This window comes from Orycteropus afer, unplaced genomic scaffold (genome assembly GCF_000298275.1).
Source record: "Orycteropus afer afer isolate SDZICR_OR568_19922 unplaced genomic scaffold, OryAfe1.0 scaffold00026, whole genome shotgun sequence".
Classification (NCBI taxonomy): domain Eukaryota; kingdom Metazoa; phylum Chordata; class Mammalia; order Tubulidentata; family Orycteropodidae; genus Orycteropus; species Orycteropus afer.
In genome coordinates, this window is record NW_006921613.1 from 17,367,642 (window position 1) to 17,392,427 (window position 24,786).

General features: G+C 42.0%; 1 protein-coding gene across 1 annotated transcript in view; it reads left to right on the forward strand.

Moving 5' to 3' along the window:
* Positions 1-1,557: 1,557 nt before the first annotated feature.
* Positions 1,558-24,786, forward strand: part of TGM5 (transglutaminase 5) — a 42,235-nt gene continuing 19,006 nt past the window's right edge. The window contains exons 1-6 of the mRNA XM_007935264.2: positions 1,558-1,567; positions 10,326-10,505; positions 10,623-10,868; positions 15,026-15,144; positions 17,681-17,809; positions 18,858-19,035. Coding sequence (XP_007933455.1) covers positions 1,558-1,567; positions 10,326-10,505; positions 10,623-10,868; positions 15,026-15,144; positions 17,681-17,809; positions 18,858-19,035 — 862 coding nt within the window. The remainder of the gene's footprint in view (positions 1,568-10,325; positions 10,506-10,622; positions 10,869-15,025; positions 15,145-17,680; positions 17,810-18,857; positions 19,036-24,786) is intronic.

A 24,786-nucleotide genomic window follows, 5' to 3' on the forward strand; every position in this document is an offset into this window, starting at 1 on the left:
GAGAAGAAGAGGCAAAGAGGATAGGGAGGTAGGAGGGCAACAGAGAGAAAGAGAAGTCACTTAAGACCAGGAGGACAGCATTTCTCAGAGGAAGTAGAGCACTCAGGGCAGCAGAAAGCCAGCAAATGAGAGTAAAGAGAGTCCTTGATGCTTGATGATCAGAAGGGGTAGGTGAGAGTGGTTTCAAGGGAGTTGTAGGGACAGAAGCCAGATTGCAGTGGGGTAAGGAGTGGAAGACAGAGCAATGGACAAGGGACTTGGCTGAGAGGTGGAGATAACAGAAAGGGCAGGAGCTAGAAGAAGACACAGAGTTAAGGGAGGTTTGATGTGGGTGTGAGTGTGAGTGGGGTTAAGTGAACTGAATACATGCATGTATATACTGGAGTCCCAGGGTGATACAAATGCACTTGGCTGCTAACTGAAAGTTAGTGTTTGGAGTTCAACCAGAGTTGCCTCAGAAGAAAGACCTGGCAATCTACTTGTGAAAAATCAGCCACTGAAAGCCCTATGGGGTACAGATCTACTTTGACACACATGAAGTAGCCATGAGTCAGAATCAACTTGACAGCCACAGGTGGTAACTGGTAATATGTGCACTATAATAGCTGATTAGGGAGATAGAGTTGAAAATACAGGAGGGCTGATGGATGCTGGTGAATGAGCTTCTTTAGGAGAGAGGAGAAACTCAGAAAGCTGAGGGATACAGGGACAAGTGTCCCACAGGAGGGAAAGGCAGAGTGTGGGCAGTGGGGGCAGGTTGCTTACTTCAGTACCTCAACCACTACTTCCCAGAACCCTTTCTACCCTCCTCCCTCTCTGCTACCCATCTGTGCTTATCTCCCCATAGGTCACTCCAAAGACTTTAGTAAGAATACTAGAATAAACGTCCTTGCTGATTGATATTCCCACCTTCTCATGTATGTCCCCAAACTCCATGAATCTTCCCAAGTTTTCTTATTTTACTGTTTTTATCTGAGATTCACTTTGGATTTGGAAAGTCTCACTCAAGACGAGGCAGTCACCAAAAACTAAAATAAAATCATATCAAGGATGAACCAGAATGGCTTCTGTTTGCATTTAATGTCCAGAGAATGACTCTTCATGATAAAAGAGAAGGCTGTGGTGCTGAGGCTCTCCAAGTTGTAAGCTGTTGTCTTGGGACCTCAATTCCCCTTCCTACAGGATATAGACCTTTCCATTCCCTTGGGTCTCCCATCTGGCTCTTCCACTTGGCTCCCCACCATCACACAGCACCTGGCAGGGAATGGCCCATTGCTCAAGATCTCTCAAAGGCACACATGGCAAAGAGCCCCAACAGTTCATTGGATTCCACACCTCCTCTCAGCCAAGCAATGCCACCAAGAAAAACCTGAGGGCAAGTGAGAAAACCAGTTGTAATCTGCCCAGTAAGCAGGTGGAAACAGCTGGGCTCCGCCTTCAGTGTCTCCTGGAGTCTGTGGGATGGAAGGGGAAGTACACACTCCAGGACCAGTTTCCTAAGCTCCAGTCTACTCAGCTATTCTGTGGGGAGCAAACTGGGAGCTGGAGGAAGCCGCCATGGCACAAGGTAAGGAAGAATGCTGGAGAGTAGGGACTAGGAAAACAGATAGAGACGGTGGGAAATCAGGGGGAAGTGGAGTCAAAGGAACAGAGGAGAAGAAAAGAACTGAGGAAGGAAAAGTGAAAGCCCCAGAGACTTCAGAATTAGTGGTGGCCTGAGAACCAGGAGACAAAGTGGAGGCCAGCAGGTGAACATAGCTGAAAAGCCTCATGCCAAGATACCTACTTCCACAGGTGGTGGGATAGGGCAGGAGCAGGGGTTAGGGTGTCAAAGCTCCTGTCCTTCTCTGCCACTAGCTGACACTTTGACATTGGGCAAGTCACTTCCCCTCTGATTGCCACTCCTTCTCCCTGAAAAATGGAGGAGGTTGGATAAGATAATCTTGAAATTGTATTTCAGCTCTAAAAGTCTCTGAACTTTCATATTTTTCCTTCTTGACCCACTTCAGAGGGTCAAATCTGTTACCCATTTTGGCTAATCTTTCCACTACTCCTTTTCCCTCTATGCATGTCATCATCCTCTCTTTAGAAAGAGCTGCTTTGAATATTAAATAGTTATTTGAGACCACTTATAGGAAGGCACTTTCACTTGCTCTAGGAGTGTCATTTACTCTTATTATTAAAGCCTAACTTTCATTTATAATTTTTTTGTGTTTATAATTTTATTTCTAAATTTTTATGATTTTTAATTACACAAGAAATATGTGAATACATAGTTGGTGTAAAATAAATCGATAAAGAACTACAGTCCTGTGACTGCCAACCCCAAACCCAGCCTCATCTCCACTGTTACCAGTCTCTTGCTACACACTTCTATTCATATATGTATTCAATGCATTACATAGGATTTGACTGTGGTGTGTGTGTGTGTGTGTGTGTATAATGTGTACATAAAAAAGTATATATATTATGCATATATACAAATCCTAAAGAAGCTCTGGTGGCATGATGGTAAGGCATTTGGCTGCTAACCAGAAGGTTAGTGGTTCAAATCCACCAGCTGCTCCATGAGAGGAAGATAAGGCAATCTACTTCTGTAAAGATTTACTGCCTTGGAAACCCAATGAGGGTAACTATAAATCAGAATGGACTTGATGGCAGTGGGTATGTAGCTCTGGTAGCATAGTCCCTAAGACATTTGACTGCTAACCAGAAGGCTGGCGATTCAAACCCACCAGCCACTCCTCGGAAGGAAGGTTGGGCAATCTACTTCTGTAGTGATACTGCCTCAGAAACCCAAGGAAGTGTCGCTATGAGTCAGGTCCGACTCCAGGGCACATAACAACAACAACAATTATATATATATATATATATATATATATATATTTATATAGAAATGCATAGGCTTGATTGTGTGTGATATATATATATGTGTGTGTGTGTATGGTATCATCATATTATACATACTTTTCTACAACTTGATTTTTTTTTTTTTACTCAATAGTATGTCTTGGAGCTATAACTAGCCACAGAGTACCTACAGATCTACCTCAGTGTTTTCCACCTTGCTTAGTATTTTCATAGTACAAATGTAGGTAACTGAGTTATCCAATTCCCTATTGATAAGCATTTAAGCCGTTCCCCTTTTTCAGTTATACAAGCAACGTTGCCACAAACATCCTTACTCATGCCTCTGTGCTCACACGAAGGTATTTTTTCTAGGACAGATACTGAGATCACTTACTGTAAATGTGCTTCCTATAACTCCTTTATAACTTCCAGTCATTTCACCCCATGCTCTCCTGGCATCATGGAGCTTAACATTAAACATGTACCTCCTATTTGGATATCTGGTGTCTGGGGTGAAGAATAATCCCTGTATTATAGGCGGAGATAAACTTGACTTCATGATGTATATAGAGGATGAGACTTAACCCCAGTGGCCAAATCAGAGGTATGTCAGTTAGGTGTTGCCATACCTGATGGGTATTCTGGGTCTGACCAAATTGGACTAGTGTTCCCTCTAGTCTATTAATCTCCAAGAAGAGCTTCTTTTTCTACTACTAGAAAAAAGCCAACACTTTCCCAACCAGAAGTGGGGGAAAAAGTCCTTTCTAATCATGAGGGAAGGCCTCATGGTAGCTGTTGAGTAATGGAAAGAGCACAGGACTTGCGTCAATAAGCCCGGGCTTGACCTTAGGCAAGACATTTAATCTATCTGAACTTTATTTTTCTCATCCTTAAATGTGGATGGCATGACATTTCTTTCCTTCAAAGTTCTGGTGAGGATTAAATGGTTAATGTCATTTGCTTTGATTTCTTTCAGTGATGTTTTGTGGTTTTCAGTGTACAAGTCTTGCATGTCTTCTGTTGAAATTATTCCTAAGTACTTTATTCTTTTTGATATCATAAATGGAATTTTTCAAAATTTTATTTTTAGATTGTTCATTCCAAGTGTTATTGTTTGCCATCTGGTTGGACTCAACTCATAGCGACCCCTCTTTGGGTTTCTGAGGCAATATCACTACAGAAGTGGATCGCCCAGCCTTCCTTCTGAGGAGTGGCTGGTAGGTTTGAACCATCAGCCTTCTGATTAGCAGTCAAGTGCCTTAGGCACTACACTACCAGAGCTCTTATTCCAAGTGTATAGAAATACAAGTGATTTCTATATACTGATCTTGTATCCTGTAACCTTGCCGAACTCTTTTAATAGTTCTAATCTAATACATTTTTTATATTTTGTGGATTCCTTAGGAATTTTTAGCTACAAGATTTGACTGTGGTGTGTGTGTGTGTGTGTGTGTGTATAATGTGTACATAAAAAAGTATATATATTATGCATATATACAAATCCTAAAGAAGCTCTGGTGGCATGATGGTTTCATCATGACTACAGATAGTTTCAATTCTTTGCTTTCAATCTGGATACCTTTTAAGTATTTTCCTCGCCAAGTTGTACTAGCTAGAACTTCTAGTACAATATTGACTAGAAGTGGTGAGACTGGGCATCCTTGCCTTGTTCCTGATCTTAGAGGGAAAGTGTCTTGTGTTTAATCAAGTATGATGTTAGCTGTGGGATTTTCTTAGATGACCTTTTTCAGACTGAGGAACTTCCCTCTACTCCTAGTTTGTTGAGTATTTTTATCATAAAAGATATAGTATTTTGTCAAAGCTTTAGTTCTTATTTTAAAAAACTTAAATACAGACAAGATAAATAGGTTGGTCTCTGTCTTCATGGTTTACACCTAGTGGTAGAAGACAAAGAAAAAAGTAAGAAAAATATCTGAGCCCCTCATGCTTAGCCTGCAACAGTAGGCCTCTTATAAAGGTGTGTTGATATAAATAAATAAATGAGCATGTCAATTAAGCAGTCGAGGTTACCTAAGAGTGATGTAGCTTAGTGCTGTAGATCAGTGGGAGATGGAAAGAGTGTGGACCAATTAGAGGAAAGCTTCATGAAGGAGGTAGGTCTTGAATAGGCCTTGAAGAACAGGTGGAATTAGGTTAGATAGTGGGGTGTATTCTGAGTTGGAGCTATATTGTTGTTGTTGTTGTTAGGTGCTGTTGAGTTGGCTCCTATCATAGTGACCCTAGGTACAACAGAAAGAAACACTGCCCAGTCCTGTGCCAGCCTCACAATCCTTGTCACACCTGAGCCCATCATTGCAGCCACTGTGTCAATCCATCTCGTTGAGGGCCTTCCACTCCACTTCACCAAGCACTGTATCTTTCTCCAGGGAATGGTCCTTTCTGACAACATGACCAAAGTAGGTGAGACCAAGTCTGGCCATTCTCAGTTCCAAGGAGCATTCTGGCTGTACATCTTCCAGGACAGATTTTTTAGTTCTTTTAGCAGTCTATGACACTTTCAGTATTTTTCGCCAACACCATAACTCAAAAGCATCAATTCTTCTTCGATCTTCCTTGTTCATTGTCCAGCTCTCACATGCAGATGAAGAGACTGAAAATACTGTGGCTTGGGTTAGGCACACCTTAGTCTTCAAGGAGACATCTTTGCTCTTCAGCACTTTAAAGAGGTCTTTTTCAGCAGATTTGCCCAGGGCAATATATCATCTGATATCTTGACTGCTGCTTCCATTGGTGTTGATTGTGGAACCAAGTAATATGAAATCTTTAACAACTTCAATCTTTTCTCCATTTATTGTGATGCTGCTTATTGGTCCAGTAGTGAGGATTTTCATTTTCTTTATGTTGAGGTGTAATCCATACTGCAGACTGTAGTCTTTAATCTTCATCAGTAATTGCTCCAAGTCATCCTCACTTTCAGCAAGCAAAGTTTTGTCTTCTGCATATCGCAGGTTGTTATGAGTCTTCCTCCATTCTGATGACACCAAAACCAAAAAACCAAACTCACTGCTGTCGAGTTGGATCCAACTCATAGTGACTCCTCCTTGGGTTTCCGAGGAGGTATCACTACAGAAGTAGATTGCCCATAGTCCAGCTTCTCAGATTACTTGTTCAGCATACAGATTGAATAAATATAGTGAAAGACTACAACCCTGATGCACTCCCTTCCTGATTTGAAATCATGTGGTATCCCTTTGTTCTGTTTGAATGACAGCCTCCTGGTCTGTGTGCAGGTTCCTGATGAGCACAATAAAGTGTTCTGGAATTCCCATTCTTCTCAATGTTATCCATAATTTGTTATGATCCACACAATCAAATGCTTTTGCATAGTCAATAAAACACAAGTAAACATCTTTCTGATATTTTTTGCTTTCAGCCAAGATCCATTTGACATCAACAAATATATCCCTCATGCCATGTCCTCTTCTGAATCCAGCTCACATTTCTGGAAGTTCTCTGTCAGTATACTGCTGCAACTGTTTTTGAATTATCTTCAGGAAGATTTTACTTGCATGTGATATTAATGATATTATTTGATAATCTCCACAATCTGTGGGATTCTTTGGAATGGGTACAAATATGGATCTTTTCTAGTCAGTTGGCCAGGTTAGATGTCTTCCAAATTTCTTGGCATAGCCAAGTGAGTGCCACTAGCTCGGCATCCATTTGTTGAAACATCTCAGTGGGTATTCTGTCAATGCCTGGAGCCTTGTTCTTCGCCAATTCCTTCAGTGCAGCTTCGACTTCTTCCTTCAATACCATTGGTTCTTGTTCATATGCCATCTCCTGAAATGGATGAACATTGACCAATTCTTTTTGGTGCAGTGATTCTGCGTATTCCTTCCATCTTCTTTTGATGTTTCCCACATCATTCAATATTTTGCCCATAGAATCTTTCAGTATGGCAACTTGAGGCTTGAATTTTTTCTTCAGTTCTTTCAGCTTGAGAAACGCTGAGCATGTTCTTCCTTTTTGGCTTTCCAATTCCAGGTCTTTCTTTGCACGTTTCATTATGATAATTGACTTTGTCTTCTCAAGCTGCTCTTTGAAATCTTCTGTTCTGCTCTTTTATCTTGTCATTTCTTTCATTTGCTTTAGCTACTCTGCATTCAAGGGCAAGTTTCAGAGTCTCTTCTGACATCCATTTTGGTCTTTTCTTCCTTTCTTGTCTTTTTAATAACCTTTTGCTTTCTTTGTGGATGATGTTCTTGATGTCGCCCCACAATTTCTCTGGTTTTCAGTCACTGGTGTTCAGTGCATCGAATCTATTCTTTAGATGGTCTCTAAATTCAGGAGGGATATCATCAAAGTCATATTTTGGCTCTCATGCACTTGTTTTTATTGTCTTCAGCTTCAACTTGAGTTTGCATATGAGCAGTTGATTGTCTGTTCCAGTCTTCTCCTGGCCTTTTTTTTTTGTCTGAAGATATTGAGCTTCTCCATCACCTCTTGCCACAGATGTAATCCATTTGATTCATGTGTACTCCATCTGGTGAAGTCCACATGTATAGCTGCCACTTAAGTTGTTGAAAAAAGGTATTTTCAGTGAACAAGTCATTGGTCTCACAAAATTCTATCATGCAGTCTCCAGCATTATTTCTGTCACCAAGGCCATATTTTCCAACTACTGGTGATTCTTCTTGGTTTCCAACTTTTGCATTCCAACACCAGTGATAATTAAGACATCTCGATTGCATTTTGGTCAATTTTAGACGGCAGAATTTCATAAAAATCTTCAATTTCCTTGTCTTTGATTGTTGGTGCATGAACTTGAATAACAGTAGTATTAACTGATCTTCCTTGTACACGTATGGATATTATCCTATCACTGACAGCATTGTACTTCAGGATAGATCCTGAAACATTCTTTGTGAAGATGAATACCATACCATTCCTCTTCAATTTGTCATTTCCAGCATAGTAGATCATATGTTTGTCTGATTCAAAATGGTCAAAAACAGTCCATTTCAGCTCATTAATGCCTAGGATATCAATCTTTAGGTGTTCCATTTCATTTTTGACAACTCCCAATTTTCCTAGATTCATACTTCATACATTCCATCTTCCAATTATTAATAGATGTTTGCAGTTGCTTCTTCCCATTCTGCATCATGCCACATCAGCAAACGGAGGTCCTGAAAGCTTTACTCCATCCACATCACTAAAGTCAGCTCTACTCTGAGGAGGCAGCTCTTTCCCAGTCATATTTTGTGTGCTTTCCAACCTAAGAGGCTTGTCTTCTGGCACTATATCAGACAGTGTTTCAGGGCTATTCATAACGTTTTCCAGTAATATATCAGACATTGTTTTACTGCTGCTCATAAGGTTTTCACTGGCCAGTTCTTTGACAAGTGGGTGGCCCCTTCCTTCTACCAAGTCTGTCTTAGTCTGGAAGCTCTGCTGAAACCTGTCCAGCATAGATGGCCCTGCTGGTATTTGAAACACTGATGGCGTAGCCTCCATCCTTATGGCAACACACAAGCCACCACAGCACAACAAACTGACAGACGAGTGGTGGAGTTGTAACTATAGGAGGAACAAAATACATAGTCAGATAGGGGTGCCATTTGTTCAGGGTAAGATTGGCTAGAGGAGAGGACACATGATGGGTGTGATGGGAGATGAGAATGCAAGAGTTATTGAGGCTAGGTATGGAAAGCATAAATATCAGGTTAAAGAGTGTGTCTTCTATACTGTGGGCTGTAGTTATCTCTGAACTTCGAAAGCAAAAGGATGACCAGATGAAATTGTCTTGAGGAAAGGTAATCTGGTGATGTGTTGATGGTAGAGTGATATGAAGAAAGACAGGATGTGGGAGATCTGATGGAGGCTGTTAAAGTCACTAAATGTGAGGCAAGGAGATTAAAATTACATTGAGTGTGGAAAGGGATGGCTGGACACCAGAGATGTTTCAATGGAAAGAGTGAAGGGACTTGGTGTCACATGAGTGTATACAGGCTGGAAAGGAGATAGGTGAGCCACTTGTGATTCAAAAGTGTGAGCCCACGGGACCATAGTCACAGGGGACATCAAGCTCAATTGGCATAACATACTACACAAAACATTGGTCCACCTCCTACTTTGGTGAGTAGGGACTGGGATCTTAAAAGCTTTCAAGAAGCCATCTAGATGCAATGATGGGTCTCTCCTCATCCAGAACAAAGAAGAATGAAGAAAAGCAAAGATTCATGGAAACAATTAGTCCTGGTGACTGGTACACCATGCAATCCGCAGCCTATATAACTATGAGACCAGAAGAACTAGATGGTGCCCAGCTACCACTGTCAACTGCTTGGAGGGGGATCTCTGTAGGAGATCCTGGATAGAGAGGGAGAACAATGTGGAACAAAATTCAAAATTATTTGGAAAAAAAAAAAGGAGACGAGGTTTGCTGGTCTGATAGAGCCTGGTGGAACCACTGAGACTATGGCCTCTAGCTGCCCTTCAGGTCTGGAATTGAACCCACACCTGTGGCTTCCAGACAAACAAAAGATAGGCATATGAGTTGACCATTTACCTGAGGTAGATCCATTCTTTGGAGAGAACAATCATGGGAGAAAGAAGAGCTATGTATGCACAGGGAGACAGCTCAGGGGGCAGGAGGTGGTGGACACAGGAAAGAGGTAACTATGGGGAGGAAGTGGGAGGGGAGCTGTTACATTGTGGTAAGTTGTAGTCAATGTCATGAGACAAAGTGTATGTGAACTGCTGTATGGAAAGTGAATTTGCTCTGTAAATTTTCACCCAAATCACAATAAAAAAAAAAAAGAAAAGAAAAGTGTGAGCCCAGGTGCCTAGGGACCTTTACAGGGTTGTAGTCAGACATGGAGAAGTTCAGAATGGAGTCCTGTTGAGGGAAGCTCAGTTTGGGAAGAGTGAAGTCAGTCTGTTTTAGCAGAAGTTCTAAAAGGCTGAAAGTGGGCCTTTCTTTGACTGTCCTCAGCATCCCAGTTCCCAGGGTATTGCGCACATGACCCAGGGACAGCTAACCCAGGGGCAGCTAACCCAAGGACAGTTAACTCAGGGACTTGCTCCCACATCTGGACACTAGAATGGGACAAAAGAGATTGTTAACTTCAGTCAAGAAAGCAGAATCCAGGATGAATCTGGAGATTGCTGGACTGAAAGGAGCAAACAAACTGGCCAGGCCTGCAAAAGAGTTGGACAGAAGCAGGAAACTATGGTCCTCAGGGATGGCTTCAGGGAGAAGGATGTGGAGGGTCAGAGAAACAAGGAAGGAAGGGGTGAAAGGAGGAAGGCAGAAGTATGGAGCCTCATTTAATCTTCGTACTCACCCTGTAAGGCTGGTGTTATGGACTCTATTTTACTAATTTGGAAACTGAGGCTCAGAGAAGCTAAGTAACTTCTCAAGTTTGTGCAACTAGTAAGGGGTGGACAGGATTAGACTGGCTCCAAATCTCTATTCTTTTATCTGCCCTGGGCTGACCCCAACTCAGGACTGGAGGTGGCTCTCATAGACCTCCAAAGCTCCTGGAACAACGTGCAGCACCACACTGAGGAAATCACCACTGACCGTCTCCTTGTTCGCCGGGGCCAGGCCTTCAACATCACCTTGTACTTCAGAAACCGGTCCTTCCAGCCAGACCTAGACAACATCATCTTTGTGACTGAGACTGGTGAGGATGCCAGCTGGGTCTCAGGCTGTGTGTGTGTGTGTATGTGTGTTGGGGGAGTAGTGGGTACCTTGAGACTGAGAGGTCACCACAGACAGCCTCAGCTCTTCTTCTCTCCAGGCCCTCTGCCAGACCTGGCCAAGGGGACTCGAGCAGTGTTCAGTCTAGCAGGTCGTGGTGGCCGCAGCCCCTGGATTGCCTCGCTTGAGACCAAAGGGGCCAACTCCCTGGAAGTGAGCCTCTATGCCCCTCCTATGGCAACCGTGGGTCGGTACCTCCTGAAGATTCACATTGACTCCTTCCAGGGAGCTGTCACAGCCTATCAGATTGGGGAGTTCATCCTGCTCTTCAATCCCTGGTGCCCAGGTAAGGAAGGGAGACCATGCATGGGAGTCCCTCTATGTCCGTCAGTGCTGGCACAGAGAGCTGAGCTTAAGGATTTCTAGACCTCTGCTCCCTGGCCACCCACAAACCTCCTCATAATCCCAGGGACTCAGTGAACACTCAACCACCAACAATCAGGACAAGGCGACCTTGCTATTTAGTCACATATTTAGAATTTTTAAATTATAAACCAAGTCGTCTTTACTTAAAAATAACACTATTACAATTAAGTTTGACTATTGTTACCTTTTGACTTTCATCATATATTTTTAAGGTATTTGAGTTTTTTCATTATGAAAGTGATATATGTACACTATATTGCATTGAATATTTATTTAATGAGTAAATAAATAAATAGAAGGTAAAAGTAAACAATAGAAAGGTATAAAGTAAAAAATAAAACCTTTTCCCTAACTCCCCCAGTTCTGTTTTCCAGAGGAAACCACTGTTAACATTTTCTGGTGTAGGCTTATAAAAATTTCCTATGCTTAATCAAATGACACATGAGATGCTATAAAACAGTTTGCTCTCCGTATCTGCAGGTTCTACATCTGTGGATTCAACCAACTGCAGATCAAATATATCTATATATCTATATATATAGATATATATAGATAGATATTTAAATTCCAGAAAGGTCCAAAAAGCAAAACTTGAATTTGCTGCATGCTGAGAACCAGGCTGAATCCATGCCAGTGAAATGATGTGGAGGTGTACCCTGCTGTAGCCTCCTGCCATTTCACAGATTCACATTTCCTCTCCAGCACTCATTTCAGCATTGTTCACCTTAAATCTCATCTGTTTGCTACTTGTGTTGTGTGTACCCTTTGTTTCTGTAGAAAGATGGCTCCTGAAAAGCAATTAAGTGGTCAAAGCAATCCTTCAAAAGCTATAGGGGAGCATAAAATACTATTTACATTGTATTACATATTATAAATAATCTAGAGATGATGTAAAGTATATGAGAGGACATGCATAGGTCATATGCAAATGTTTTGCCATTTTATATAAAGAAATTGAACATCTTCGGATTTTGGTATCTGCACGGGGTCCTGGAATCATCCCTAACAGATATTGAGGGATGTATATACCATTCTTCAATCTGCTTTTTTTTCATTTAACAATTCAACTTTGGGTATATTTTCCTATCAGTATATTCTTTTTAACAGCTACAATTATTCCACTGTATGGATGCACCAAATGTATTTAACTAGTTCCCTATTTATGGGCATTTAGGGTATGTCCAGTTTTTCTTTGTTTTATGCAGACAAAGTTGCAGTGAATAACCCTGCTGTTATGTCTTTAAACAATTCTGAGAATATAATTGTAGGGTAAAATTTTGGAAGTAAATTTGATAATTCAAATATAAATTTTTATAGATACAACCAAATGGCTCTCAAAAAAAAATCCAATATACACGATCTCCTACATCATTAGGTGCTGTCCAGTTGATTTTGACTCATAGTTACTCCATGTGACAGATTAGGACTGCCCCATAGGGTTATCTAGGCTGTAATTTTGGAAGCAGACCACCAGTTCTTTTGCAGAGCCACTGGGTGGGTTTAAACCACCAACTTTTTTTCTTTTTTTTTAATATAACAGCTTTTAATGTTGTTTTCATTGTCATTGTGTCTCCATTTTAGATTAGGAAAGTGAGACAGAGAAGCTAAGCAAACTAACTAATAAATGAAAAAGCCAGAATATAAACCCCCTACTTGAACCACCAAAGGACCTCTGGTGGCGCAGTGCCTAAGGCATTTGACTGCTAACCAGAAGGCTAGCGGTTCAAACCACCAGTCACTCCTCGGAAGGAAGACTGGACAATCTACTTCTGTAGTGATACTGCCTCAGAAACCCAAGGAGGGGTCGCTATGAGTTGGATCCAACTCCACGGCAGTGCGTTTTTTTGTTTTGTTTTGTTTTTTTGTTTGTTTTTTTAATCAGCAACATTTTGGTTAGCAGATGAATGCTTAGCCATTTGTACCATAATCAGCATATTACAAGTTATTTAATTTAGGTGGTATCACTACGTAAGTAGATTGCTCAACCTTCCTTCTGAGGAGTGGCTGGAGGGTTTGAACCACCAGCCTTCCAGTTAGCAGTCAAATGCCTTAGACACTACGCCACCAGAGCTCCCAATTCATGCAGAAGAAAAGAAAGGAGAGAGAGAGATGAAAACTAATACTTATTGTTCACCTACTTTGAGTTAAATGATTACTAATCATGTTCGCATATGTTAACTAACCTAATTGTTCCAAAAACCCAGAGTAGTAGATGTGTCCCCATCTCACAGATGGGGCAACTGAGGTTCAAAACAGTTATGTGATGCCAGGGCTTACAAGCCCATTTCTCTACCTTACCTAAATTGTCCTTTATGGAGTATCAGGGGAAGGCAGGAGAAGATCATCAGCCCCATCCACTCAGCTTGGGTGTTTTTACAAGCCTGAGTCCCACAAGGCTTTTCCTCTAAATCTACCCAGTATGGGGGGGGGTGTCTGTCTGTCTGTCTGTGTAGATACTTAGACAGACATAAGGATATGGTGTGGGCAGAATGAAGCACAAGCCAGGAAGAGAGGGAGGGAAGAACAGGAGGAGGAGAACATAGAGGAAAGGCAGAGGCCAGCGTCAACAAAGTCTCCCTCCTGACTTAGAGAACGCTCCCCTTCCCATCCCTCCTCACTCTACTTTCTCCTCCGACTTTATCCAAAGATGGCCTGTTGGATGATGTCAGGACCCTGGCTGACACTCCAAGCACCTCCTATCTCCTGTCACTGAATGGCTCAGAACTCTCATCTACTAACTTGGTGAAGGGGATTGTCAATCTGAACCAAAGAGAACAGGATCTCTGTTCTCTCTGTATGTCTCTGTTCACTCCTTTCTCTCTCTCTCTCTCTCTCTCTCTCTCACACACACACACACACACACATACACACCATCCTGTTCTGCAAGGGAGATCAGTAAGATCTAGGGATTAGTAAGAGTCAGGATCAGCAGCTGCCTCATCACCATGTCCAACATACTGGTTGAGAAACCCCACCCTGGGCCACTGCTGTCCCAACCATAAGGAAAGATGTGGTCAACCATGAACCTTCAGCGTCTCGCCATATAAATCCAAAACTTCAATAAAAGTCATCTCTGCAAGGAATCCTCCTCCACCAGTATCCTGTTAGGCTGTGTTGGAGACTGCCTCTGAGAAGGAACAGAGACTCTCAGTTCAGGGTCAGGCAGGGCTCTCAGCAGTTCCAGGGGTACTGCAAAGAGGACACTTGGCCTCGTGGCCTTTTGTTTGCTTTAATTTTAACAAGACAATTTCTATATCATAAAAGCAGCACACGTTCATTATGGAAACACTAGAGAATGACAATAGGCTAAATGAAAACTGATACAGACAACTATTTACATCTTTTGGAATAGGCTTCAAAATCCATAGTTCATATGTATTTAAATAAAAGTCAATTCATATTTTACACATTATTTTGTAACCTATTTAAACTTAATATATTATGTATATATTTCTCTGTATATATAATTTTTCAACATCATATTAACACTGTGAAGAATTCTGTGGTGAAGATGTATACCAGTCCCTATTAGCAGGGTATTTAGGTAATTTCCAGCTTTTCAGTATTATAAACAGCACTCAGATGAACAGTATAATATATAAGTATTTCCACACATCCTAAGTACTTTCCTTAATCAAAATTTCCCACAAAAGAAATGATTAGGTCAATGCAAATTCTCATTTGTTTTTTTCCAAGTAGGATTTGGTAAGTATAGCAGAAAGAGCATGGGATATGGAGTTCCATGAGTTCTGTATTCAAATTTAAGCTCTGTACTTATATGTGATATGGGAAAGTCACATAGCCACTCTGGGCCTGTTTTCTTAATCTTAATATGGGGCTATGATGTAAAGTGTTTTGTAAATTAAGAGATTCCACCAAAGGCAAACTTTCATTATTCTATCATACATTCTGTCACTGGTGTTGAGGTGTGGTAGAAGTGGATCTCTCCAAGGCTCCCCTGGGTGTTGCCCAGTGTCCTTCCCAGAGCTCAGTTTCCATGGGACCTTCTGAAGATGGGGATGATACAGGAAGGGCAAGATGACTTTTCTCTCTTGTGTCTCCCACTTTGATTCCTAGAGGATGCTGTCTATTTGGACAGTGAGCCTCAGAGGCAGGAGTATGTCATGAACGATTACGGCTTCATCTACCAAGGGGACAAGAACTGGATCCGTCCATGCCCTTGGAACTTCGGACAGGTGACTCTCAGCCCCGCTAATGGCCTATGCATACCCATAGGGACAAGAGAGAGGAAGCAGGGTAGCAGAGGGTGCCCTTTACTCAAGATTTACCTAGAACTGATGGCAAATGGTAACTAAATTAAATTAGGAAAATGTGGGATGTAATCACAGGAACTAGGGAAGCAACGACGGGAAGTGGTAAGGTCCGTTCTTTGCTTATTATGTCTGAATTGGACAACAGGATCTAAGGAGAAAGGGCAGCTAAAGGCACCCCTAAGTAACTCCACTGAATATGAGGGTGAGGATGAAATGGACAGTGACAACAGTGATGATGGTGGTGTCTGATATTTTTAATTGTGTTTCCAGTGGGACCCCATTTTCCACTCTCTCCCCTTATTCTCACAACCCCAGGTGAAACTCAGATTTATCTTGTTGTCCATAGTAAACATAGAAAAGCAGGGCTGATGAGCCCTCCCAATTACTATTATCTTTGTATTGATTTGTTTGTTTTGATTATATGTCTTTTTCATTACAAAGTAATACGTGATTGTTTAAAAACCTTTTTGAAGAATTATGACAAAAATGGACATCTAGAACATGAAGGTCACCCTAAGCACTGTCACCAACTTGATGTATGTTCCTCTACATTGTATTTTCTATACATATTCCAAAACATATTATTTCATTTGTAAAAATCTGGATTCTCTGTGACTTCTGCCTTTATAAAAAGTCCACCTCTCAGTTAAAGCTCGACCCATAGCAGATGCTCCAGGAAGACCAGTGAAAGATTTGAGGAGAGGGTGCTCTGGCTGAGCCCTGGCACCAGAATACTGTGGGGAGGGAGAGGATCAGCTGGGAGTTCCTTGTGGAGCTTTGTTTCAGTTTGATATGGGTTCCTTTCCTAGCCTTGACCAGATAGAACTCTGATACATATGGTCTTCAGGCCCAGCCTGGGCCCCAGTTTGTCTATAGCTAAGATGAGACATGGTAGCCTCAATTGCCCCCATATGACAGTCCCAACTGCTCATTCATCATGGACAGATTGGAGGTCAAGGAGAGCCCTTGAACAGGAGTTTGCTGTCATCTGCAGGAAACAGAAGTGAGCAGTTGCTGCTTTCTGAGCCCCATTTCTTTGCCTTACTCTTTGTCTTTCTTTTTTAGTATATTGAATGTCTGCTCAGCACCAGGAAGGGTGCTAGGTGCTGTAGATATAAAAATGAATAAAACATTGTCCCTGATCCCACAGCATAGTGGGGACATATATGTAAGTCACTTACCAAACTTGTGGTTGGATATGTAAAGATTGACAGAAGGATAAAGGGGGTTTTGGGAGTCTGGAGGAAGAATATTTAGTTAGGCATGGGGGTCACTGGGAGAAGTTTTCTGGAAGAGGAGTTGGTGTCTATACTGAGTTAGCCAAGTAAAGGGAGGATGGAAGAATATTACAGGCAGATGGAAGGCTTAAGCAAAGACACAAAGATCAGAAATGGTATGGCCTGCCATTGGTGTTACAAAGAGTCTGATATTGCTGGAGCAAAAATGGTGAGGCAGGGGCTATTGAGACATGAGACTGGAGAGGTAGGTGGTAGCCAGATCAGGGAGGGTCTTGCCAGCCTTGTAAGAGGTTAGAGTATTGGTTCTCTAGGACATAAGGAGCCTTTGAAAGCTTTAAAGCAAAGAGTAAACTGGTTAGATTCTTCCATGGGGAAGATGTATCAGGGAAGCCTCCAAATTCTGTCACTCAGTTTATATGGAAATAAATCCATTCATTCACACTGATACAACAAAGATGTATGGAATCTCTGCTATGTGCTGAGCACTAGGCTAGGTCTGGGATCTAGATCTGTGAAAATGAATTGTAGATTGGCAGAGTGCACACTCAGGAGGGGAAGACAGTCAGTCTTCAACTGCATCACTATAACTGAGTCTGATGAGTAGAGGGGACATACCCAGCAGCACTGTGGAGCTAAACAAGGCTCAGCAAGGTCTCACTGGAAGTGGCACTCATGTCAAGCCTGAAGGGCAAGGAAGAGCCAGCATGCCTTGGGTGGGAAGTTTCCATAACTCATGTACAATTAAACAGTCTAGAGCCCCACTGAATCATGGGTGCTGTAGCAAGTTGGTGCCATCACCTCAGTAATAGTTGCCAGTCATGAGCTAGGTCAGCAGATGGGTGTGGAAGATGAGGCAATGTGGTTTTTAGTAAGAATATGCCAGGGGTTCTAGGAGTGCAGAGACTGAAGAGAGGAGAGGGAGAGACAAACTTTTCAGCAAGTCAAGTTTGTTGGGAAAAAAACAAAATAAACCAACAGAACCAGCAGTAGCAGCAATTTTTTCCAAATGAAAAGCATGGAGTTTGACTTGCAGGGCAAGCTTTGAAGCCCTGACCTGCTTAAGATGTAGTTAATGGCCATTCTGCTTAGCACAGTTACCTCCCAAATGAATCTGAATTCTGTGAACCCACTTCATCAGAGAGCGGATCATGTATTTCTACTCATAAACCCATGTGCCAGGCATAGGCCCCTGCCTCATCTCTCTGGCTCTGCCCTTGTAGTTCGAAGAGAGTATCATAGACATCTGCCTGAAGCTGCTAGACAAGAGCCTGAACTTCCAGATTGACCCAGCCACAGACTGCGTCCTACGTGGAAGTCCTGTCTACATCAGTAGAGTGGTGTGTGCCATGGTGAGTTTTGGGTGTGTCCAGGAAGGGAGGAAGCTGTCTGGGGGAGGAGCCCTGCCCACTCACAGTTGCCTCCTGCAATGGGGGTTTGAAGAGTCAAGAGGACCTTTGGCAAAACCATTTTGGATGTGACTGACACTGGAATGTGGGAATAACAGGTTTTCTCAACTGAGTTCTGAAATAGCTGGGCATGGACGTTCATCTCTATTAATTCCAAATTGTGTAGGAAGGTCTGATAGACACTGCTGAAACCCCCAAGACTGTACTGTGGTCCTTAGTCAGCCTTCAGGCCTGGAGTTGAACTCACTCCAATGGCTTCCAGCCAAACAACAGACAAGACTATAAGATGAACATTTACACCAGGTTAGAACACTCCTATGTTCTAAGGAGTATACCAGGAGTATACCATAGAACACTCCTATGTTCTAAGGAGTATACCAGGTAGGTATACTCCTTAGAACAATCAATCATGGGAGATCAAAAGAGCAGTATTGGCACAGGGAGATGGCTCAGATGGCAGGAATGCATAGGAAAGAAGGACACAGGGAAAAGGTAACCACAGGGAGGAAGTGGGAAGAAAGCTGTTGCATGATGAGAATTGCAATGTCATGAAACAAAATATATATGGATTGCTGTATGGAAAATGAATTTGCTTGGTAAACTTTCAGCCAAATCACAATTAAAAAAAAAAAAAAAAATTCTGTGGGAAGGACTGAGTGTAGCTCCAGTTTGGGAAATGGTCTAATTGTTCCTAGATTTCCTTTATTCTGAAGTATTTTTAAAAGCTCTCAGAACCAAGCAAGGTCTTGCCTGGAGAGTTTTAATAGTGGATAGAAACAGAATCATAAACTAATTAATATTGGAGCACAAGTCATAATAGCCAACCCCTTGCCCCCACTCCTTTACCCAGTAGGTCTGAAAATTCCCAGGTAAAATAAGGTCAAAAGTCTTCTTTTTGTCTCAGGCCCATGGGCTTTTGAAATCAGCCACATATCATGTCTTGCTGAATAAAAAGATGCTTCTAATGTTTCTGTATGTGGCTGCTCTTCAGATCAACAGCAATGATGACAATGGGGTACTCAATGGAAACTGGAGTGAGAATTATTCAGATGGCACCAACCCTGCAGAGTGGACCGGCAGTGTGGCCATCCTGAAACAGTGGCACGCCATGGGCTTCCAGCCAGTGCGCTATGGGCAGTGCTGGGTCTTTGCCGCCGTCATGTGCACAGGTAAGAAGACCTGCCCTGGAGTGGGAACGGTCCACAGAAAGACTAAAAAATAATAATAATAATACAAGAGTTCATGCAGTGGCCCTTCTGAATCATTCTTGCACCAGCCTCATCCAGTTTCCATTAAGGGATATTTGGAAGGAAGCCCTTTCCAGTTAAAATGTCCCATCATTGACCTTAGGATTAACACACTTTGAAGTACTTTAAAGGTAGAACTTCTCGGACCTGGCACTCTTCTTTTGTTCTGAGCTTGGCTAGTCCAATGGAATATTCCTAAGAGCTTGACTGAGAATTGTCCAGGTCCAAGATAGGAGATGAGAGCCCAAATAATTAGAAAACTTACAAACTGATTAGTACATCTAGAGCACAGAGAATGGACTTAACAATGATGTGCACATGAAGGAAAATGTGAATCTGAGTTGTGGTATAGGCTGTGGGCCACAACAAGATGGTATCATAATAAAATTAATTTGATTTAAAAACAAACAAATAAAAAAAAAAATTACCTTGATTTTGGAGTTGTCACCAGTTTCAGGGACCTGGAAGTTTAGGGGCTTGAGGAAAATAGGAAAGTGGCTGTTCAGGTAGGGGGTGGATGGTAAATTGTTGTTGATATGTGCCATCAAGTTGGACCCGACTCATAGTGACCCCTCCTTGGGTTTCCGAGGCAGTATCACTACAAAAGTAGATTGCCCAACCTTCCTTCCGAGGAGTGGCTGGTGGGTTTGAACCGCCAGCCTTCTGGTTAGCAGTCAAGTGCCTTAGGCACTACGCTACCAGAGCTCCTGATGGCAAATTAGTAGAAGAAAATCTGAAAAAGGGGGAAAGGAAGGAAAACAGAAGTTGGTTTATGCGTGGCAAGAGGAGCATGCAGAAGGAAGAGGGGAGGGAGAAGGAAGAATCTTGAAGGAACTGACATCTGGAAATGATTCACACACTGGAGGTAAGAGGAAAAGTGCAGACTCTTGCTCCTGGTTCTCTCTCCTACCTAAATGCCCACACCTAGGCCAGTTCTCAGCCTCTTGGCATACACATCCGTGTACCTGACTTGTGTCACAATCAGGAAGTTATTATTCTTGTTACTTGGAGAAAGAGGTCAATGCTAACAGCATTCTCTAGTCCAATCCAGGGAAACCAGATCTGCTTATAACTTAGTGTTTACTGAGTGTTCAGATCATCTGTATAGAAACTCTCTGTGGAACAAAGCTTGATGCACTCTGTGTGCATGTGTGTGATGTGTGCAGTGGGCTTATCTGTGCACTCTTGGAGTCCAGAGCTCCATGTGACCAGTTCTGAAGGAATCCCAGAGAGCCCTATGATGCTAAATTGCAAAGGAGAAACCCCAGGTCTCTCACAAAGGTATGAGGGGATTTCTGTCAGTTCCAATGGGGAGTGATTTTATATGTGTTGATGATGAAGTCCTGAGCATACTCCTCCTCTGCAGCTGGAGAGTCATATCTTGGGTTGCATACCTTGATTAGAAATAATCAAGGGATAAGAAAGAAGGAGTTCAATTTCTTTGACATTCAAAGTCATGGATATATGAGTGAACTGGGAGGTCTGAGGAAACAATTACAAGATTGACAGGAAGAGAACAAATATTGTGCAAGATAAAGAGGGAAAGACCTAGAGTCTAAGGGACCAGGTGTGTGCATGTATGTTTGTATGTGTGTATGTGTGTGTATAGGGGGAGAGAGCCATGGTATTTAGTGTGGTTGTCTAAAGCCAGGTGATAAGAGGTACGTAGAGCCAGTGAATGTAGAATATGCAACAAGAGTGGACCAATTATGAGAATCATGGCCCTTTAGTGACCTAGGAAGCAAAGGGTTGGGCAAAGTGAGTCAAATGTGCCCTCTCCAGCCGTGCTAGCCTTCCGCAAAAGGGTCACTATGTCATATACTGAAAAATATATCATTTTGAGAAGCTCATTCATTCATCTAGCAACATGTAATCTGTGCCAGGCACTGTACTCCAAGTACTTTTGGATAAAAAGATGAGTAAGACTCAGCCTCTATCTTCTACCAAAGATAAAGTTTAGGATTTAGTCAAATTCCTTAACCCAATAAGTTATTGTTGTTAGGTGTCATCAAGTCAGACCCAACTCACAGCAACCCCTCCTTGGGTTTCTGAGGCAGTATCACAAAGGAAGTAGATTGCCCAACCTTCCTTCCAAAGAGTGGCTGGTGGGTTTGAACTGCCAGCCTTCTGGTTAGCAGTCAAATGCCTTAGGCACTCAAAGCATGTCTATTATTATTATTTCACAATTGCAATAGCTGCTCCTTATTGAGGACTTCTTTCGTGTCAGTCATTGTGCTAAAAGCTTTTCAGCCTAGAATTATTGTGAAGCATGTGAGCACTAGAGTCAGAATGCTTGGGTTCAAATACCAGCACTACCATTAATTGACTGGGTAACCTTGGGCAAGTCACGTAAATTGTGCTTCAGTTTCCTCAAATATATGATGGGGAAAATAATGGCACCTAACTCCTAGGACTAGTGAAGGACTGATTGAATGAGTTCATACATACAGAATGCTTAGACTAGTGCCTAACTATGGTGATTATTCGGTTGCAAGTATCACCTTGTTTGATCCTCCAAATGACCTTATGGGGTAGGTTCTATCACCATCTCCACGTTACAAATGAAGATAGTGAGTTAAAGATCCATCTCACCTCCAGGTCTGGCTGTCTCTGCAGACCACCGTCTCTACTGCCTCACAAACAGAGCTAGCCATCTATCCAACACCCATTGTATTTCAGACACACACTGGGCACTTTCATTATTTCTAATCCTCATAACCATCTGCAGAGTAGGCATCATTACTGTCATTTTACAGATAAGAAAATTGAGACTTAAAGTGACCAAGTGACTCTTCTGACATTCTGCCCTCTATAACTCTGCCTCCCAGTGTTACCCAATGTCAACATATTAAGTTTGACTTATTAAAGAAAAAAAATCATAAAAAGAGGCTTTTTATGTATCAAAGATATGGTTATAATTTTGATTGGCTGAACCTTGTCATCCATTTAGTTAGCTGTTACTTTGAATATTTCTGCAAAAAGCCTTTGCCTACCTTTCAGGGTCAACTGCCCCACAGCTTTAGGTAATCAGGGTCTCTCTATTCTGGCTGGCCACTCCTATGACAGGGGTAAGACCCTCAGTTCTTGGCTGAGGTCTATAAAGTAGTCTGGATGCCTTGCACTATAAAAGGAACAGAAGAGACAGCGATGTTCTGTTGCCTGAAAATTCTCACCAAAATCCAAGTGTCAAAAGGTCACATATCATATGATTCCACATACATCAAATGTCCAGACCAGGCAAATTCTTGGAGAGAGAAAGTGTACACTTTAAAGGGGTGAATTTTGTGCCATGTGAATTATATACAAAAACCAAGCCAAACTCACTGCAGTTAAGTCAATTCTGACTGACAGCAACCCTTATAGGACAGAGTAGAATTGCCTCAGTTTCCAAGTCTAAATCTTTGTGGAAGCAGAGTGCAACATCTTTTCTCTGTGGAGCAGCTGGTGGATGTGAATCCCTGACATTTTGGTTAGTAGCCAGCACTTTAACCACTGTCCCACCAGGGATCCTTATATATCAGTAAAGCTGTTACTAAAACAAAAAGCAGGCATCCTGGGAATGTGCCTGGTCTGCTCTTGCCCATAACTTCATGGGGCAAGGGCAGGGAGGTGTGTGTGGGGAAGATTTGGGCTTAAGGTTGGAAGACGCTAAGGTGTGACTGAGTAGGTCCCTAGGGCATCATCCTCTGCATTGTAAAATGGGGCTGTGGACCCTGGGAGACACAGTGGAAAATGGGTGGTGGGAAATAGGGTGAGGGATAGGAAAGTAGCCTGGTTAAGACTAGACCCTACAACCAGAGCAGCCCCTCTTGCATATCTTTTGTATGTTGGAGCCACATTTATGATTTGGCTTATATAAAGGATCCTTTCCTTAATTTTTTTTTAAAACTCCTGGACTAGATGTTATCTAAGATTTCTTCTAACTCAAATGTGTAGTGGACTCTACAGAGTACCTAATTATCTCCATTTCAATACAATAACCCTTGATCTCATTGGGAGCCACTAGCATTCAAAGAAAGAACCTCAGCCAAACCCTGATAGTAGCTATGTTTCTTTGCCCAACTTTTCTTTAGATTCCAGTCCAAACCTCATTTACAATGCCCTGGTAGATTTGTACAACCTACTATTACTTTCCATTGATTCATGAGATATCAAGGTTTGTTTGGGATTTTTCGTCATAGGGCTGTTGTTGTTGTTATATGCTGTCGAGTCAGCCCCGACTCATAGCGACCCCTCCTTGGGTTTCCAAGGCAGTATCACTATGGAAGTAGATTGCCCCATCTTCCTTTCGAGGAGTGGTTTGAACTGCCAGCCTTCTGGTTAGCAGTCAAGTGCCTTAGGTACTATGCTACCAGAGCTCCTAATATGTGGCTACCACTTAGAAAAGTGTCTGGCACATAGTTAGCTTTACATAAGTGTCATTTATTATCATTAGTCTGATACTGTCTTAATCTCTGTATCTTGAGCTCTGGGTATGTCTAGGGTCTGGTTGGGTATTGCTCAGAGGTGCTTCTAGCCATCCCCCAAACTTTGGTTCTCATCGCTTTTTTTTTTCCCTTTCTTTTTTGCATTCCTTCCTTCCCTGGAGTATTGAGGGTTAAATTAATTATATTCCTCATTTCATGACATTTATTACAATAGATTTGTTCCAGGTCTGTGGTAGTTAAGTTTGTATGTCAACTTGGCTGGGCCTGATTGAGTGGCTGGGCAGCTGGATATAGTATTCCCCATGATGAGACTGGTAATCAACTCCATGGTGTAATCTACTGTGAGCAGCTGAGTAGCTGCTTTAGGGATGTGGTCTACTTCCTGTATATAAGGACAAGCCTTGGGGAACAGTCTCTAGCTTATGGCATGCTTGAATCCTGAGTATAGCCATGTTGTTGTTCAGCAGCCTGCCATGCTCTGCTGACCTTGGGACCTTTAATGGATTTGAATTAATGGCCTGCTGTGTGGTTTGGTAACATCGGGACTGTGCCCCTTTACTTGTCAACCTTGGGCTTGTCAGTCTCAGCAGCCAGCAACTGTCTGAGTGAAGAAAAGCCTCTAGCTTCAGTGGACCTGGAGCAGGAGGCAGAGCTGAAGCCCAAGGTTGAGGGCCTTTCACCCAGCCCCTAGAGCCTGGCACTTTGAACTTGAACTTAAAGCCTCCAAACTGTTAGAGAATAAACTCCTGTTTGTTCAAGCCATCCCATTTGTGGTATATTCTTGTCAAAGTGGCACTAGGTAACCAGAACAAGGACCCTCTTTTTTAAAAATTAATTACATTTCCCATTTTATCCCCATAACTCACTCCCATTTACTTGACCTCACCATAGACATTTTAATGTGTTTAATATGTAGTGTTGTATTTGAATGTGTTCTCATAAAAACATATTGTTAAAAAAAGCATAAAAAGCATATTGTTATCTTTGTGCAATATTTGTTAAGTGTGTTTTCTATTTCATATATTTCTAAATCATATATATTTTTCATTTATATAAGTTCCATTGGGATTTCCATTCATCTATCTTCTGTTTCTCTTCTTATTATGTTCATGCTTTCTTGACCGTCTCTTGAGCATGTTTATAATACTTAAAATAGCTTTTTAAAGATCTTTGTCTGCTAATTCCTTTATCTCTGTCCTTTCTGGGTCTGGTTCTACTGATTACTTTTCTCCTAGGTATGGATCAT